The following is a 16,732-nucleotide window of genomic DNA, read 5'->3' as shown; positions in this document are numbered from 1 at the left end:
TGGGCCAGGCATTCCAGAGTTATGCTGGAACACACACACACACACCAGGGGTATCTTACTCCCACAATATGTTTCTCCAGAGAGTAAGTCATCTGTGTATCATGTTTGGTTGACATTACAGATGACTTACCATCTGGAAACAAATACTATGCCAAAATGGGGGCATTTTTGCCTTACCCCAGACCTGCTGAAGCCTGCAAAGTGCTCAGCAGGTCTGGGGTAAGGCAAAAATGCCCCCATTTTGGCATAGTATTTGTTTCCAGATGGTAAGTCACACCTCCATTTTTGCCTTCCCCCAGAGAGTCCTAGGCTGGAGAAGGACGCATTCTCACGTTGCACTTAATAATAAGTTTACTACCACCACCACAAACTCCCCCCCCCCTTTTCCCTCCTGTCTTTTGCAGCGTTTTCGGCATTGGTTGCTCCCACTGACGGTGGGTAGTTTGCAGGCACTCCCTTAGCTCCTTGTTTGCAAAGCGGCTCTCAAAGAGAACAAAGTGGGCGTAGCACACCCAGAGCTGCTGCTTCTTCGCAACAGCTGAGGACCTCTTCTGCTTGGAGCTGCAAGCTGCAGGGAGTGGGGGGCTGCAATGTTGGCAGCTTCGGGGGGCTCCTTCCCTCAGTGGTTCATTTTCTTACCTCTAGGCAACTATGCCGGCTTTGTCCTTAAAGGCTGCTGCTCTGCGCCTTTTGATCTTTCTCGGGCGTGGAGAAAAGCGAAGGGAGCGAGCCTGCTGCTGAACTTGGAAGCCGAGATGCTTCTTTTCCACCCAACCGCTGGCATGGGGTGCCAAAAAGACCTCTGGTTGCTGCTACCATCTTCGTCCATGTGCAGCTTTCTTCTCACCGGCTGGAGGATGTTTTGGCACCCTGCGGTTAGCGGCTGGGTGGAAAAGAAGCCTCCGATCCTCTGGCACTCGAGGCGGCTGAGAGGCTTCTTTGCCAGCCAGCCGCTTCCCAGCTCCGGTCAGCTTGCCATGCGACGGACGTGAGCAGCGACCAGGGGACCAGTTTGGGGGCGTGGCCAGCCTGCCAGTACTACGGGTTTAGAGAGCTAGCCCCGATTTTTACTATTGGTTCTACTGAACCGGTCTGAACCAGTAGGAACCCACCTCTGCTGAGGGTGGGGGGTTAAGACATAACTCTGGGGTACGGGGGGAAGAAAGGCCCCTCTCAATGGCTCCCTGTCAGACAAATGCTTTGATGTCTATAAATACCCGGGCAACATCGGGTTACCAGCTAGTAGATGGATAAAAATGCCAAATCCAGTCTAAACATTTGGCTGTTTTGATGTAAAACGTCAGGAGGGAGCAGGGAAGGAGATGTCCTTTAAAGCAGGTAGCTGGAGGTAGAGTGGCACTCCTTGGCAGCATACCAGGAATGCAAGACCACCAATTGCTATCCATTGTCCGTATACAGGATAGCACATACATGATGCATTAATTTTAAATAGAGCAGGTGGTTTTTCCAGTAGAATTTTTTCCTTCTGCTCAATAATATTCACTTCTTGGAGATTGCCTGGGCTAGTCTTGGCAAGGTTTTTCAGCGGTGGATTGCCAATGCCTCCTTCCTGGCTTTGTGGCTAAGGCAAGATTAGAACTATTAACAAGGGTCTGTTTTTCTGGCAGCTTTTTGCATTTAGGTTTTAAGGGTAATTTTGAATCTTGCTACATTATATCCAAAGTTGCTGTTTTGAAATAAGTGGAGACTGAAAGTGTTTCACTGGCTGAGCTGTGTGTCAGGATGCAAACTGGGTCCTCTTCAAGACTTCACATTGTTTTGTACATTTATGAGTGGAAATAGAGTGGGTGAAACCTAGTGAGATTTAATCATAGCAATAGCAGCAGCACTTAGACTTACATACCGCAGTACCATGCTTCACAGCCCTCTCTAAGCGGTTTACAGAGCCAGCCCCTTGTCCCCAACAATCTGGCTCCTCCTTTTACCCATCTCAGAAGAAGGGAAGATTGAGTCAACCTTCAGCCTGGTGGGATTGGAGCTGCCAAATTGCAGTCAGCCGGCAGTCAGCAGAAGTAGCCTGCAGTACTGCACTCTAACCACTGAGCCACCGCTGCTCATCATTGACATGGTTTAGTAAGACACTTCATCCATCCCTCCTCCCACCCCTGAAACATTTTGGGATATTTTCCTGTTTATGAAATTAATGAAGTTTCAGCACCTAATTGGTTGGCTATACATTCTGGAAACAGCAAATGTATATTGTCTTCAGTCTCGTAACAAAAGTTTGTTTTCTTCCAAGTTCCTCCACTAATTAAGGATACGCCTTCCAGAAATGCCACGCTGGAACCATTCAGAGGTTTAGCATTTGCACATTCTAATGAGATGATGAAGATATTCCATAAAAAGTTTGGTCTCCATCATTTTCGGACCAATCAACTTGAAGCCATCAATGCTGCTTTGCTGGGTCAGGACTGCTTCATCCTGATGCCCACAGGTGAGTCTTCAAGTGAAGCCCATCTCTGAATGGTCATTACCTTCTGCCCTCCAAAGAAAGGGGGAAGGGAGAATCAAGGCTGACAAACTACATTTTAAAACTGGGATTGAAATAATCAAGAGAAAAAAAGCAGTTGTAATAATTGGTTTTAAATCAAATTGCTGATATTTTGCTTATGTTCTAATTGGGATATGCTGATAAGCTGAACAATTGGGATGAAATGATTCAGGTGGTGCTCCAACTTTCAGCTCTGAAACCCTGCAAAGTAAGCTATTTCAAACATGCTTACCGACCGCAGGGCATCAGTTTATGACTGCAGTGGCTTTTGACTGAAATGTCAAAAGTCTTAAGTCAAGGACTACCTGTAGGTATCACTGAGTAGGCTTGACTCATGGCAACAAATGCATATCTTTCCAACTGCTTCAATAATAACTGGACGCTTTTCCGGCAGAGTCCTACACTTTTCTGGATCCTGCCCATTCCGGGATCCATTGCCTTCCTTTTCTACTTTCCTCGCTCCTGCCAAGGATAGCTAAAAGATCTCGCCTATTATCCTCTCACATCACCTGCCAAAATTATATCCGTGTATTTGCTTATCTGGGCGTTGATTGCTGGTGATGGTCTCTTTGTTTACTTTTTATTGTCTTCTTCTAATGCTTTGAATTTCTCTCTCTATGTCTGTTAACGGCTGATTTATCTGAGCGCTTCCGGGAATTCCCCAGCATTTTTGGATTTAACTTGGTCTAGGATGTTCCAAGTTGAGCTCTGGTTGAATTTGCCCACATGTTGTGTGATTAAGAGTTTGTGACTAGTCTGCCTGTGTTCTACCTACAGGAAGTCCTTGACTGACAACCACAATTGAGCCCCAAAATTCCATTGCTAAGCAAGGCATTAAGTGAATTTTGCCCCATTTGGGGACCTTTCTCAACACCGTTGTTAAGTGAATAACTGCAGTTTTTAAGTGAGTAGTGTGATTGCTAATCGAATCTGACTTCCCCATTGACTTTGCTTGTCAGACGGTTGCCAAAGGGGATGGCGTGGCCCTGGGACCCTGCAACCGTCATCAGCACATGCCAGTTGCCAAGCGTCCAAATTTTGATCCCACGACTGTGTGGATGCTGCAATGGTCACAAGTGTGGAAAAAAGATCACAAGTGACTTTTTTCAGTGTCCTTCAACAGTCATGGAACCTGAAAGTCCAGGGCCGCCTCTCGTGGCTACTGCAGCCCTTCTATGTGGTAGGTGGTTTCTTCTTCGTTTAGAGATTTTGAAAAGCTTTAGACGATGATGCCATGTGGTTGTAATAATACATTGGCTTTTTCTGAGATGTTCCTATTTTTAATTCTTGTTTTATTTTAAATACAAATAATACAAACATAGTACACATACATCTAAATACAAAAAAAGGAAAAAATACAAATATTACAGTGCACGCACACAGACACACACACACACCTCGAGACCATTTTTTCTTCACATTTCTTCTATAACAACTAAAGGTTTTACAATATATTCCAATTGTGCTTTTATCCCCTTCAAAACAACATATATTCTTGAGTAGGTTTATTCCCTTTGCCTTCTGCCAACATTGTTTTTTATAAAATCCCCCCCATATTTCATTATAATTTGCTTTAATCATCCCTTTTTAAAATTTAATTTCCATTGTTAATTTCCATTTGTTGCCATACTCCAAATTTCATTATACCACTCATTTCTTTGATTATCCCAATTTCGTCCCCAATATTTAGCTATCACTAATCTAGCTGCCATTATCAAATTTATAATCAATTCCTTTTTTGTTTCATTTATATCCCGTTTTTCCACCAGCAACAATAATGCAATCCTCGGTGACATCTCTAGTTTTACATTCAACAGTGCTCTAATTTCTCTAAACACCATGTCCCATATTTTTTGTGCACTAGCACAATCCCACTACATAATGTTTATATGTTCCAACCTCTTTCTTGCACTTCCAACCAATATTTGTTTATTCATCATCTATTTGATTTAATTTACGTGGTGTTAGGTACTACCTCCATATCATTTTATATCCATTTCCCTTAACTGTTTGTCTGGATGTTGTCATTAGCATCCATACAGACAGAATAGTTGTTCATTGGTGGAGTCTTGCTTTGTCCCTCCTCCTTGTATCTTACAGTCCTGCCAGAACCTGCTAAAGTGAATGAGGTCGCCCAACATGTCACCCGGGGAAGGGGGGGGGAGGGAAAGTTAAGTAAAATTTTGTAACTTTATAACAAGTAATAATACTCTAAATCAATTTTAAACTTTACTCGGAATAAAAGAAACTATTAGATTTCTTACTTGGTTGAATTACACTTTTACAACCTAGACTGAGCACTCTTCTGTCCATTATAAAGCTAGTTTCTGTTTTGATTTTAATGTATGATTTGCTGTTCATTGTGATTAGAAGTCATTTTCAGGATTTCAGTCAATATGCGTAATAATCTGAACTCATATGCAATCTAATCTTTGACTCTGCTTTAATAAAAACCCAAAGAATGATCTCCTAAAATAAATTTCATAAATCCTTGTATTTTGCTTGAACAAATATTAAGGACCTTCTGGGGATGCTTCACTCCTGTACCAACCAGGAGGTTGAACTTAGTAGTTCTTTGCATCTCAGTTCTCGGGCCAGATTTTAAACTTCATGGTAGCAGGGGTGTTGGAGAAAGTGTGAGTGGAAGCACTGGGCCTCTTCGCGTGGTTATGTGTATAGAACTAGTAGCAGAGTAGAGCATGAGTAGAGTTTTCATCTTGTGCTTTTGCTCCATTCAGGAGGTGGCAAGAGTTTGTGCTATCAGCTACCAGCCTGTGTTTCGGTGGGAGTCACCATCGTCATTTCTCCGTTGAGGTCCCTGATAGTGGATCAAGTCCAAAAGCTGACCTCAATAGACGTGAGTTCAAGATGGCTTCCTGCTCGATTGTAAATCTCATGAAATGCAAAAGTGTGTTAAGATCATTGTATCTATCACGGGCATGTTGATTTCTGCTCTTTACAGTGTGACTGTGCAAATAGAAAACTCTTAAATTCTTGTAGAATCTGTGTTCGTACAAAATTTAGCCAGTTAGACCTGTTAAAAATCTAGGAAGATAATCTGGTGTACAACTGCTTTCATCGAGGGAACAACGTAGCCTTGGCTTCCCCAGAGTTACTGGTCCAGCTAGAATTGGGTGGTTTTTTTTACATATAATTGTTATTGAAACTTTTAAATGAAAAGATGGAAACTAAAACAAAGAAAAGGCAAAAAGTGCAAGAAAAGAAAATGGAAGAAAAATAGAAAAGTAAGAAACACAATAGACAAAAGTGGCTTCCAAAATTATTCACAGCAGTTAAAAGGTCCATCTAGAATTGTGTGATGCTTCTTACAATTTGGTTCTGTGGCTGAAGGGACAAGCAGTGGCCAACAGCAGAGCACCGGTCTGGCCTTCCCCACTTCGAGCACAAGCATCGGCCTTATTATTGACCAGTTTGCGGTCAGCAGCAACCAAGATTAGCCACAAATTAGAGCCGCTGTCTTCTCTGTCTAGATTCCAGCAACGTACCTCACAGGCGATAAGACTGATGCCGAAGCATCCCGAATTTACATGCAGCTCTCAAAGAAAGATCCCATCATAAAACTCCTCTATGTTACTCCAGAGAAGGTTTGTATGGGAGCCTGAGCTGCTGAGCGGTGGTCCAGCTGAGTCCAAGGGCCTGGATGGAGCTGGGCTCTGCCTGGGTCCCTCTGCATGTGAGGAGCCTTTGGATATCGTTGCCTGCCTGATGGGGGCTGGGGAGGAGGAGACGAGAAGAGCCATGGGGTTGTGGCATCTGGGCTGCTCTCGCTTTCCCCAGGTTTGCTTGAGTGGTCAGCTGATGTCAGCGCTGGAGAATCTGTACCAGCGGCAGCTCTTGGCTCGCTTCGTGATCGACGAGGCCCATTGCGTCAGTCAGGTGATCTGTTTTCATTGAATCAGGCACAGACGGCCACGACGGGTGTCTCTCTCTCTCACTAGCGGTCAAGGCACCAGGCCGGAAAGTGCAACTTCCACCTTTGGCATGAAAGCCAGCTGGGTGACTTTGAGCTAGTCCCCTTCTTTCAGCCCAGCCCACCTCACAGGGTGGTTGTTGTGGGGTTAATAGGAGGAGGAATGGGTATGTTTGTGGCCTTGAGTTATTTGTAAAAATAGTAGAGGCAGAATGCAGTCGTGTGATCAGGAAAGTGGCACCCTGCTGGAATACTGTGGTTTTACATATCAGGGCCTGTACCTGGTTCATCTGAGCCGTGTTTACCACCTTTTAAAAACTGGTAAGGATCAGGTGGTTTTTACTATGTCTTGATGCATCAAACTATAGAACACAAAGAGGCTGTGCTTTTCTCATAGGACTATATAAATGTAACTGTTAGAAATCTTTTTATTAGTGGGGTCATGATTTTCGCCAAGATTATAAGCGGCTTAACATGCTCCGAAAGAAGTTCTCCTTGGTTCCCATGATGGCTCTTACTGCCACCGCCAACCCCAGAGTGCAGAAGGACATCCTGAATCAACTGGAGATGCACCGGCCCCAGGTGTAAGTTGGGCTGGGAGGCAGAGGAGAGATTTCCTTCTTGGAGACGAAACAGCTTTACTGGGATTGCTGTATAGATGAGCTCTATAGTCATTCAATAATGCTTTTATCCAACTAAATCGCTAATGTCCTTCTAGGTTTACTATGAGCTTTAACAGGCACAACTTGAAATACGACGTGTTACCCAAGAAACCCAAAACTGTTGCTTTAGATTGCTTACAATGGATCAGAAAATACCACCCTGGTAAGTTAATCACCCGTTCTTCCTTGGCCAATGTCTACCTGTGTGGGATTACTTTAAACCCAAAGTTTATTGGATTATAGAGAAATTCTGGTATTTGATATCTTGGTGTTCCTTGGTGTTATGTTCTTTGGGCTAAGAGATGGGAAAGGATCTCATCATCTGTTACGATCTTTAAAGGGCAGGGAAGCCATGGAGATAAAGGAGCAACATCAAGTTTGACGGTTGGATTTGTTTCTGTCCAATGGTGAATTGTTACAAGCTGCAATTAAGCAAAGCCTACAGATGGAATTCCAAACTGTGTCGCCCTCTTGAACAGACCAGCGATTCTCAAGCTCAGCAACTTTAGGATGGGTGGCGCTCAACTCCCAGAATTCCCCAGCCAACTTAGAGTTGTTGAGGTTGAGAAACACTGGAAGAAATCTGAGACCCCCGAACCTTTTCCTGTGTGTTGCAGGTGACTCGGGAATTATTTATTGTCTCTCACGGTATGAATGTGACTCCGTGGCCAATGCTTTGCAAGGGGGCGGCCTCTCAGCCCTGGCGTACCACGCTGGCCTCCCAGATGGCACCAGAGACCTTGTGCAGCAGAAATGGATCAACCAGGATGGATGCCAGGTAGAAAGAAGACCCTGCGAGGAAGGGAGATCCAGTCAAACGGGAGCCATGTCAGCAGTTAAAGCCAAAGGAGGGGGAGGGGGGCAACAGACCCGCCCTTTGCAAAGGGAAGTGCAGGGAACGCCAGATTTCAAGAGCTCAGAGCGGCATGGATTCTGCAGAGGCAACAGCAGAATAGGGCTTTCCGTTCTTTGACCAATACTGTGGCTTGAACAGGATGATTTGGAAGACAAGAAGCCTTAAGAACACTTAGAATACTGAATCCAGTTTTGGTCTCCATATTACAGGTAGTCCTCCACTTACAATCGTTCCTTTAGTGACTGTTCAAAGTTTCAGTGGCACTGAAAAAAGTGGTTTATCGCCGTTTTCACACTTAGCACCGTTGCAGCTTTCTCCTAGTCCTGTGATCAAACTTCTGAGCCTTGGCAGCTGACTCAGACCATACTTGAGACGGTTGCCGTGTCCCGGGGTCACAAGACCTCCAAGGTGTCTTCCACCTCTGTTATTCTAGTATCAAATGGGACAAAATGTTCCAGTTCAAAAGACATTGGCTCAAATAGTATGCCATCATTTTGTGGCACTGTCCAATGGAGCAATAGGGCTGCCTCCTCTGATTGGATCCCTCACCCTCGATAAAGCCGTCTGTGTACTTGTCTTTCCCCTCCTTGGAAAGGGTTTGAAGAAGAGCAGAAGAGAGAGAGGGATTGCCTGCAGTCCTGGCAGCATCTCTGTGGGCTAGCAATGAGGGATAGGCCAGAGGGGATGAACCAGTGACCGGCTCTGCCAGTCAGCTGGCTGGACTCTCGCTTTGTTTCTTCCCTAGCAAAGCCCTGGACTCACCTCGATCCCCGGCCATACTGGCACAAGCAAAATAGGGAGCAGTCTGGTAGAAGAGGCAGCCAGGGGCAGGGAATAGGCCGAGGATGGCAAGCGCTCTGCCCAGCCTGACTTTGGGCAAAGAGAAAGAGGGAAGGAGTCAGTGTTAATCCAGAGTGATAACAGGCACATCCGAGCCCATCGGAGGCAGCTTCCTGGTGGTCGGACCCCCAACGTCCAGGGTGCTCTTGCTTCCCCCGATGAAGTGGCTTGTTCTGTTGCCTTCCAGGTGATCTGTGCCACCATTGCGTTTGGAATGGGGATCGACAAGCCCGACGTGCGCTTTGTGATCCATGCCTCCCTCCCTAAATCTATTGAGGGCTACTATCAGGAATCCGGCCGAAGCGGGCGGGATGGTGAAGTCTCCCACTGCCTTCTTTTCTACAGCTACAGCGACGTGACCCGGCTGAGGAGGCTCATCCTGAGTAAGTGTCATTTCAAGGCCGGGGCCGTTATTCCCTTGCCCACTTATGGTGCTGCTCTCTGCCAAAGGGTCCAGTCGGCTAACGGTGAACAGAAAACCCTAAACCTAAGGCAAATCAAGGGAAAGTCCAGCCGAGGATCTTCTTTCCCGTGCGTCTCTGTGCAAGCAGCCCTTCCCGGAGCAACACTCCCTGCTTGCCACTCCAACAATATTCAGAGCCAAAATAAGACTGACTTTATCTTGCTTGGAGCATTACGTGAGAGGCCACCACATTCCAGCGTTTCATAATTTGGCTTTCACTTGTTCCCTAGAAAGTCAGCCGGAATCAGTCTAGCTGATCTTAAGGCTGCCCGGCTGATTTCTTTTGTTTCCTGTTGGTCAAGGGATCTGTGTCTACAGGGTGAGAATGGGGGGATTGGGAACAGTTTGGGCTTTAACAGCTAGGATTAATTTTTCCAAAATGGAAAATGCATTGGCAGCTGCTTTTCCTAGCAAGCTTTGGGACGGTGCTTGTCACAACCTAACCTGATCCATCAAGGCCGCCTGGTGGCTGAGGGATCTCCTTGCTCCAGGAAAATGGGCCCAAAGGGGGTTCCGAGGTCTGTGGGGTGATTCCATCCTCACCAGGTTTGCAACTCAGTAGCTTTGTGAAAGTCTAGCCGCCTGTCCCAGGTCTTGCTCCTCTGGGCCCTTTCCTCACCAGGGCCCCCCTGCTTGCCTTTCAGTGGAAAGGGAAGGCAACAGCCACACCAGGCAGACACACTTCAACAACCTCTACAGCATGGTCCATTACTGCGAGAACATCATGGAATGCCGGAGGATACAGTTGCTGGCCTACTTTGGAGAAACGGACTTTAATCCTAGATTTTGTAAGGAGCATCCAGAAGTAAGTTGCGACAACTGCACCAAACAGCAGGTAAGCAGCAGCTGTGCCTCAAAGTTTGCCTCTAAACATTTGGATCGGCCCCTCTCTGAAGAGAGTGAGCAGTTTAGAAATATGAAATGTAAATGCCAAACATAAATCTTCCTGGGAAGGTCTGGAAGCAGCCAGCTGAAGAAGTTTGTTTTCCAAATGATAGCATTACAGTTTTTTTCTCAGATAATTGCTGTTCTTCATCCCCAAAAAGCTATTATGTGATATTCCTATTATAAGTTATTAATTACAGTTACATCACATTTAAATGATATTAAGTGTTGCTGTGTACTGGCTCATATGAGGTACAAAATTAATAAAACTACATTTATTAGGTATACAAGTTGAAGAATGTGACCGAAGAAGTAAAAAACATTGTGAGGTTTGTAAAGGAATATTGTGGTGAAAAAGGAACTAGAAATATCAAGAGAAATGCAGGAAGATATACCCTCAATATGATGATTGACATTTTCTTGGGTAAGTTCTACATTATACGTAATTGTATATACATGTATAAATCCTGTATATTTTTTTCAACATTGGGTGCCGGATGGGTGATAAAAACATTTTTTTTCTCCCCAGCCCATCCCCTTTTGCCAAGGAAGGAACCCAGGCTCCCTTTATCACCCTCCTTGTTTTCTGTTGGGGCTCAGGTGTGACCACCTCGGTCACATGACCGAGGTGGCAGGGCGGAATTTGTGCCCCAGCAACGGCCATCCCTGCTGCCAAATTTGCCTGTGGGACAGAGCAGGAATGTCTTCTCTCTTTTTCAGCCACAAAGAAGCCAAGTGAATTGCCTGAGGAGGGACTGGACAGTCCTTTTGGCTGCCCTGGCTACCTGTGTAGGAAGCAGGGAGGACTGAGAGGAGGGATCTGGGCTCTTCCCCCTTTTATGAGAAACTCAGAGAGAGGTGCATATTCCAGGCTGCCCAATCAGCGCGCTCTGGCTCATACCTTCCCAGCAGGTTATATCCGGATGTGGATCCTACTCTTTCTTGTTCAGGGCCAGAGGTTTCCAATCCTGGGATCTCTTCTTTCTAAAGAGGAGCCGATAACTTTCAAAATGATAAGTTGGCCATGAAAATAAGCTATACTCTCCTCCTTTTCCTAGGTTCAAAAGCTGCAAAGATTCAGTGTGGTCTCTTTGGCAAGGGAGCAGCCTACTCCCGCCATAACTCCGAGCGACTTTTTAGGAAGCTGGTGCTGGACAAGATTCTGGATGAAGACTTGTACATCACAGCCAACGATCAAGCGATAGCGTACATCCAGCTGGGGGAAAAAGCTGGTGCTGTGCTGAATGGCTGCTTGCAGGTATGTGACTGCAGACCCAGCAGCCCAGCTCCCAGACTGGAGCTGCTGCGGATTGGTTCAGAAAAACAGAATAGCGATGGAGGCTGATGAAAAGGAAAGCCCCCTTTCAGCTGTCAGCCATCAGTTGTGCTGGACTGTTCCCTCGTCTTTCTTCTCTTGTAAACAATGTCTCAGAAGTGTTCTTCTTTTTGTCATACACCAACATGCCTCTTCATGCCCTTCAGGTGGAGTTCTGTGAAACAGAAAGTGCCAGCAATATCCGGAAGCAGAGGGCTTTGGAGACCAAGATGTCCCTACGGGAAGAGATGGTTAAGAAGTGTCTCTCTGAACTCACAGATGTCTGTAAAAACCTTGGGAAAGTGTTTAATATCCACTATTTTAATATTTTTAACACTGCCACATTAAAAAGAATAGCAGGTAATATATTCATGGAAAATGTGTATGATATTGTTGAGGATAAATCCTATTTGTTGCCATAAAAATAACAAGCCTGTTATAATAACTATCATGTCACTGACATGTCAAATGTACAATTTCCAAAACTTCAATACAACGCTTAGGTTATTTATAGTAAATGCTCAAATAGCAATCGTTGCCATTTTATTTCCTTATTTGCCATTTCATCCGCCTGTTTTCTCACTTGCATTCTCTGCATAAGTTTGAATTATGCAAGAAAAGATACCTGACAGCATTTAAGAAATCTGTTTTGGTAGGATGCTGTAAGAGTTGTAAAATTTGTCTGTCTTCAGATTTTCTAGCTTTCAAAAGTGCCTTGTTTCTATAGCTATGGCTCCATTTCATGCATATTTCTTCATCTCTGTCTGATGACCTTCAGGCAATATCAGGCTCATAATGCTCTTTTTTTTTAATATATTTTTTATTATGTTTACATTTAAAACAATGCAGTACCGCGAAGTCGAAGTGACCATACATTCACATTATTTACTAGTCTCAACCATTAACTATTAGCCAACTTAATACATTGTCTATCCTTCTGTCCAATCACAATATATACAGTCTGTTCCAGTCTTGTCACCTTGTCTTATACCAATCATAAAATCTGTTCCAGACTTCAAAATAGTCTGATTCCCCTTTATTTTTAAGTTCAAGAGTGAGCCTATCCGCTTCCGCACAGGCCAACACTTTTCTGATTATATCTACTTCTGTTGGTGTAGTTTCTTTTTTCCAATATTGTGCATAAGTTATGCGCGCCACAATTACTACATGTCTAATTAGATAAAGTGTATCTTTCTTAAACTCCTCCGGTATTATATCTTAGAGAAACATTTATGGTTTAAACAAGATTTGGTCCACCATTTGTTCTTACCATGATTGAATCATTTTCCAATTTTTTTTTTTTGCCTCATTGTATGTCCACCACATATGATAAAAAGTGCCTGGGGTTTTTTTTACACTTCCAACAATTTGGGGCCAGATTTTTAAACATTTTGGAGAGCTGTGCTGGGGGGGAGATGCCATCCGTAGAACATCTTATAAAGATTTTCTTTATACGCCGAAGCCATTGTTAGTTTCTGATTAAGTATCCAAAGTTTTTGCCACTTAGCCAATTCCACATTATAACTGAAATTTTTTGCCCAGGCGACCATAGTTTCTTTGACATGTTCCTCCTCTAGCTTATGTTCCAACAAAAATCTATACAACACTTTGATCAGCCTGTTTTCTGTCTGTATCAAAAGTTTATCTAATATTGTGTAATCTTTGGCAATACTTTCCTTCCTCCTATCCTGTGCAAACCTTGATTGTATCTGTAAGTAGGACTGCCATTCTACTTGTACCCCTTGTGATGCCAAGTCTAATCTAGTTTTAATATCCCTCTGTCTGTTCAATAACTCTTTATATGTAACTATATTTTCCATATTAATTAAATTTGGGTGTATGTATGCTTCCATCGTAGATAGCCAAATGGGTGTTTTGGTACAGTGGTTGTGTTTAATTTTATTCCATATTAATAACAGGGACTGTCTGATGTAGTGTCTATTGAAATATTTGTGTGCAGATCCTTTTTCATACCAAAGGAAGACATGCCATCCTGCTTGGAGGTCATGACCTTCCAATTTGAGAAATCTTTTATTTCTCAACATAATCCATTCTTTTAACCATGATAGAGTGGCCACAGTATAATAAAGTTCCCAATCTGGTACGCCAAATCCTCCTTTTTCCTTAGTGTCTTGCACAGCTTTGCGTTTTATTCTTGGCTTTCTTCCCTGCCAAATAAATTTCGAAACCAATTGATTCAAATCCTTAAAAAAACATTTTTCTAATTTAATGGGAATATTCTGAAATAGGAAAAAGTTGTTGGTAGTACATTCATTTTTATGACTGCGATCTTACCCACTAGGGACAATTGTAGGTTTTTCCACCTTTCTAAGTCTTTCTTAGTTTTATTGATCAAATTAGTATAGTTGTCTTCTTTGATGGACACACACCTCACAGATAAATGTATACCTAGATATTTGACTTTTTCGACAGTTTGGATACCCAATTTCTTTGTTAACTCCTCATAATGCTCTTAATGAAAAATCAGTCAATGTCACCGAGTCCTGACAGGGTGTTGGAAAGTCAAATCACATGCCTGAAGGCAGAGATGGCAAGGTTTTTCTGCATTGTAGCAGAGTAACAAGGATGTTCCATGATGTCAACAGGGAGCCATTTACAGCAGGTGGCCAACATCTAGCAGGTCTTGGCTGATCTCAGAAAAGCTAAGCAGGATTGGTTGGTTGGTTGGTTGGTTAGACTTGAAATTGAGATCTCCATGCTGTAGCCTAAACTGGGAAGTTAAAAATAATTTCTTGGAAGACAAGAATGAGAAGACAGTTTGGTGTTGTTGATGCCAAGAAAGTTGTATTGAGATTTTTTTTTCCAGAGACTTTGTCTTCAGATCCAGCAGTTTTGCTTCAGATTGATGGTGTCACAGAAGACAAATTAGAGAAGTACGGAGCAGAAATAATAGGCGTGATGCAGAAGTATTGTACAAAGATACTAACAGGTATTTAAATCACTTCATTCACTTAATGCACAGGCTGGCCACACTGCAACAGAACCTTGCTAAAATGTTAACTTCGGTCCTGTTCACTCTTTTCCTTTTCACTGACACAGCTCAGTTGTTTTGGTCTCAACAACACTGTTCCCTCTAAGGTGCGCGGCCGCGCATGTGGCAAGAAAACACCCCGCAGCCGTTTCTAACTGCGCGCAGTGATTTCTGTCATAGGCTCCGGAAGCTGAGGGGCCTCAGAAAATCTAGGGTTAGCACGGGCGCGGGGACAGCAGCAGGAGCTTACACAGCACAGCCGGTCTCCTAGGATCTCCTAGGCGCCGGCTGTGCCACTCATTACTGTCAGTCGCCCCGTGTTCAGCAAAGCAAGTGCAGAGAAGTCCTTTGCAGGCGGCTAGAACTGGCCGCCCGCAAAGGACCTCCCCAGACTTGTTTTGATGAGCACGGAGCGACTGACGGTAGTTTGCGCCGGCCGCGGCCACTCAAACTAGCATCAGTCACCCCGTGTTCAGCAAAGCAAGCCCGGGGAGGTCCTTTGTGGGTGGCCAATCCTAGCCACTTGCGCCCGGCTCTGCGGCTGAAGTGAACCCCCAAAGCCCCCACCGCCACCAGATATCTGCTGCCGCCTCCTCCTCCAACAGCACTGCCGGATTTGCCGCCCAACGCTGTGGCTGAGATGAAGCCGCCAAAGCTCCTGCCAAGGTGGCGCAGTGGTTAAATGCAGCACTGCAGGCTACTGCTAGATCAGCAGGTCAGCGGTTCAAATCTCACCGGCTCAGGGTTGACTCAGCCTTCCATCCTTCCGAGGTGGGTAAAATGAGGACCCAGATTGTTGGGGGCAATATGCTGACTCTCTGTAAACCGCTTAGAGAGGCCTGAAAGGCCTATGAAGCGGTATATAAGTCTACTGCTATTGCTATATTGCTATTGCCAGCACCCCCGCCCATGGCAGTGGTGCCTCTCCCTCCACGCAGAGCACCTGAGCTGGCCCCCGCGTTATCCCTCCCCCTTCCTCCTCTGCCATGCTTTTGAGGAGCCATGAGGCCGCGGGAGCTAGTAGGAAGGCGGCAGAGGGGGGCGGGAGCAGGAAAAAAAGGCCTCATGGCTTCTCAAAAGCACGGCGGAGGTGGAAGCGGCGGCAGGGGTAACGCAGAGCCCAGCTGAGGTGCTCTGAGCGGAGGGGGAGGCACCGCTGCCGTGGGCGGGGGCGCCAGCGGGAGCTTTGCCGACTTCACCTCAGTTGCAGCGCTGGGCAGCAAATGTGGTGCTGTTGGAGGAGGAGGAGGCAGTGGCAGCAGCTATTCTAGTGGCAGCGGGGACTTGTTGGCATCTTCAGCGGCAGCCCTGCCCCCTTGAAAAAAACCGAAGATGGAGCTGATCCACGCAGATGACGTCGCCACAACATGACTGGAGGAGGAATTCTGGGAGTTGAAGTCCACAAGTCTTAAAGCTGTCAGGTTTGAAGACCCCTGGGATTTTTTTTTCTAAAGGGTTAGGGGTGCAAGGATTTTGTAACAACAGCTTTAAGTCTTGCGTGCTTTAAATGCCAGACTTTCTGAGCCAACATTATGGTTGCTAAGCAGGAGCGTTGTTAAGTGATACTGATATTATATAACACTTTTAATTAAGCGGGTACCCTTGAATAAACATAACTTTGAGTTTCAAATAATACTGATTTCGTTGTTGTCTTAGGTGACATCTGTGAAAAAAATTCAGGTGCTCAGGCATGAAAATATGCCGCTCAAACACTATACTTTGCTGCTCACACTGAAAAAAAATTGGAGGGAACATTGCTCAACAAGTATTTCAGTGGCAGTCATGGGGCCAAGGGGACTCCTAAGGCAAAAACTCTGTCTGAAGTAAGAAAGAGGAATGGGGTTAAGGAAGTTGGGTTTCTCCCCACAGCGGAAAACAAGTCTCTCGCAGCTACAGAGACTGATGTTAGCAGATGTGACATTGAAAGTGAGGAAGGAGAAGCAACATGTACAACGTCCAGCTATTTCCAAACCAAAAATGGCAAGGGAAGGAAGAGGAAGAAGTCTCATTTTTTTAGAGAATCGAAGAAAAAAAAAGGATCTGGGAGACAGCAGGCTTATTCTAAGAGGTATGTTTTCCAATTCTTCATACAGGTTGAATAAAACTGTGAGATGGTGCTAATGAAGCACCTTTTAACTATTTCATCCTTGGAGATATCCACTATCCACTAGCGGGTTGAATTCCGACATCGACAGTAACTTTGGAATTTTTTAGCATGGCCTGTGACTGGCAGTCCCTCTTTCCCCCCCCCCCCCCTTGTAACAGCCACACAAATA

At 44.9% G+C, this 16,732-nt stretch overlaps 1 protein-coding gene across 4 annotated transcripts in view; it reads left to right on the top strand.

Annotated features, from left to right (window-relative positions):
- The window catches only part of BLM (BLM RecQ like helicase), a 28,085-nt gene that overhangs the window by 10,864 nt on the left and 489 nt on the right, over nucleotides 1-16,732 (top strand). For 3 of the 4 annotated variants that reach the window (XM_087704415.1, XM_087704414.1, XM_087704416.1), the window contains exons 7-20: nucleotides 2,261-2,455; nucleotides 5,251-5,369; nucleotides 6,004-6,117; nucleotides 6,311-6,409; nucleotides 6,879-7,027; nucleotides 7,162-7,268; nucleotides 7,723-7,883; nucleotides 8,989-9,184; nucleotides 9,909-10,099; nucleotides 10,432-10,573; nucleotides 11,208-11,407; nucleotides 11,632-11,824; nucleotides 14,292-14,414; nucleotides 16,326-16,524. In XM_087704415.1, the coding sequence (XP_087560541.1) occupies nucleotides 2,261-2,455; nucleotides 5,251-5,369; nucleotides 6,004-6,117; nucleotides 6,311-6,409; nucleotides 6,879-7,027; nucleotides 7,162-7,268; nucleotides 7,723-7,883; nucleotides 8,989-9,184; nucleotides 9,909-10,099; nucleotides 10,432-10,573; nucleotides 11,208-11,407; nucleotides 11,632-11,824; nucleotides 14,292-14,414; nucleotides 16,326-16,524 (2,188 nt within the window). Of the gene's footprint in view, nucleotides 1-2,260; nucleotides 2,456-5,250; nucleotides 5,370-6,003; nucleotides 6,118-6,310; nucleotides 6,410-6,878; nucleotides 7,028-7,161; nucleotides 7,269-7,722; nucleotides 7,884-8,988; nucleotides 9,185-9,908; nucleotides 10,100-10,431; nucleotides 10,574-11,207; nucleotides 11,408-11,631; nucleotides 11,825-13,183; nucleotides 14,221-14,291; nucleotides 14,415-16,325; nucleotides 16,525-16,732 lie in introns of those variants that run through there. The other variant, XM_087704417.1, reaches the window with a different exon arrangement.

Source organism: Thamnophis sirtalis, unplaced genomic scaffold (genome assembly GCF_051295495.1).
Source record: "Thamnophis sirtalis isolate CommonGarterSnake01/CBP01778 unplaced genomic scaffold, rThaSir2_p1.2 scaffold_2, whole genome shotgun sequence".
NCBI classification, from domain to species: Eukaryota; Metazoa; Chordata; class Lepidosauria; order Squamata; family Natricidae; genus Thamnophis; species Thamnophis sirtalis.
This window is presented reverse-complemented; position numbering and strand designations above follow the sequence as displayed.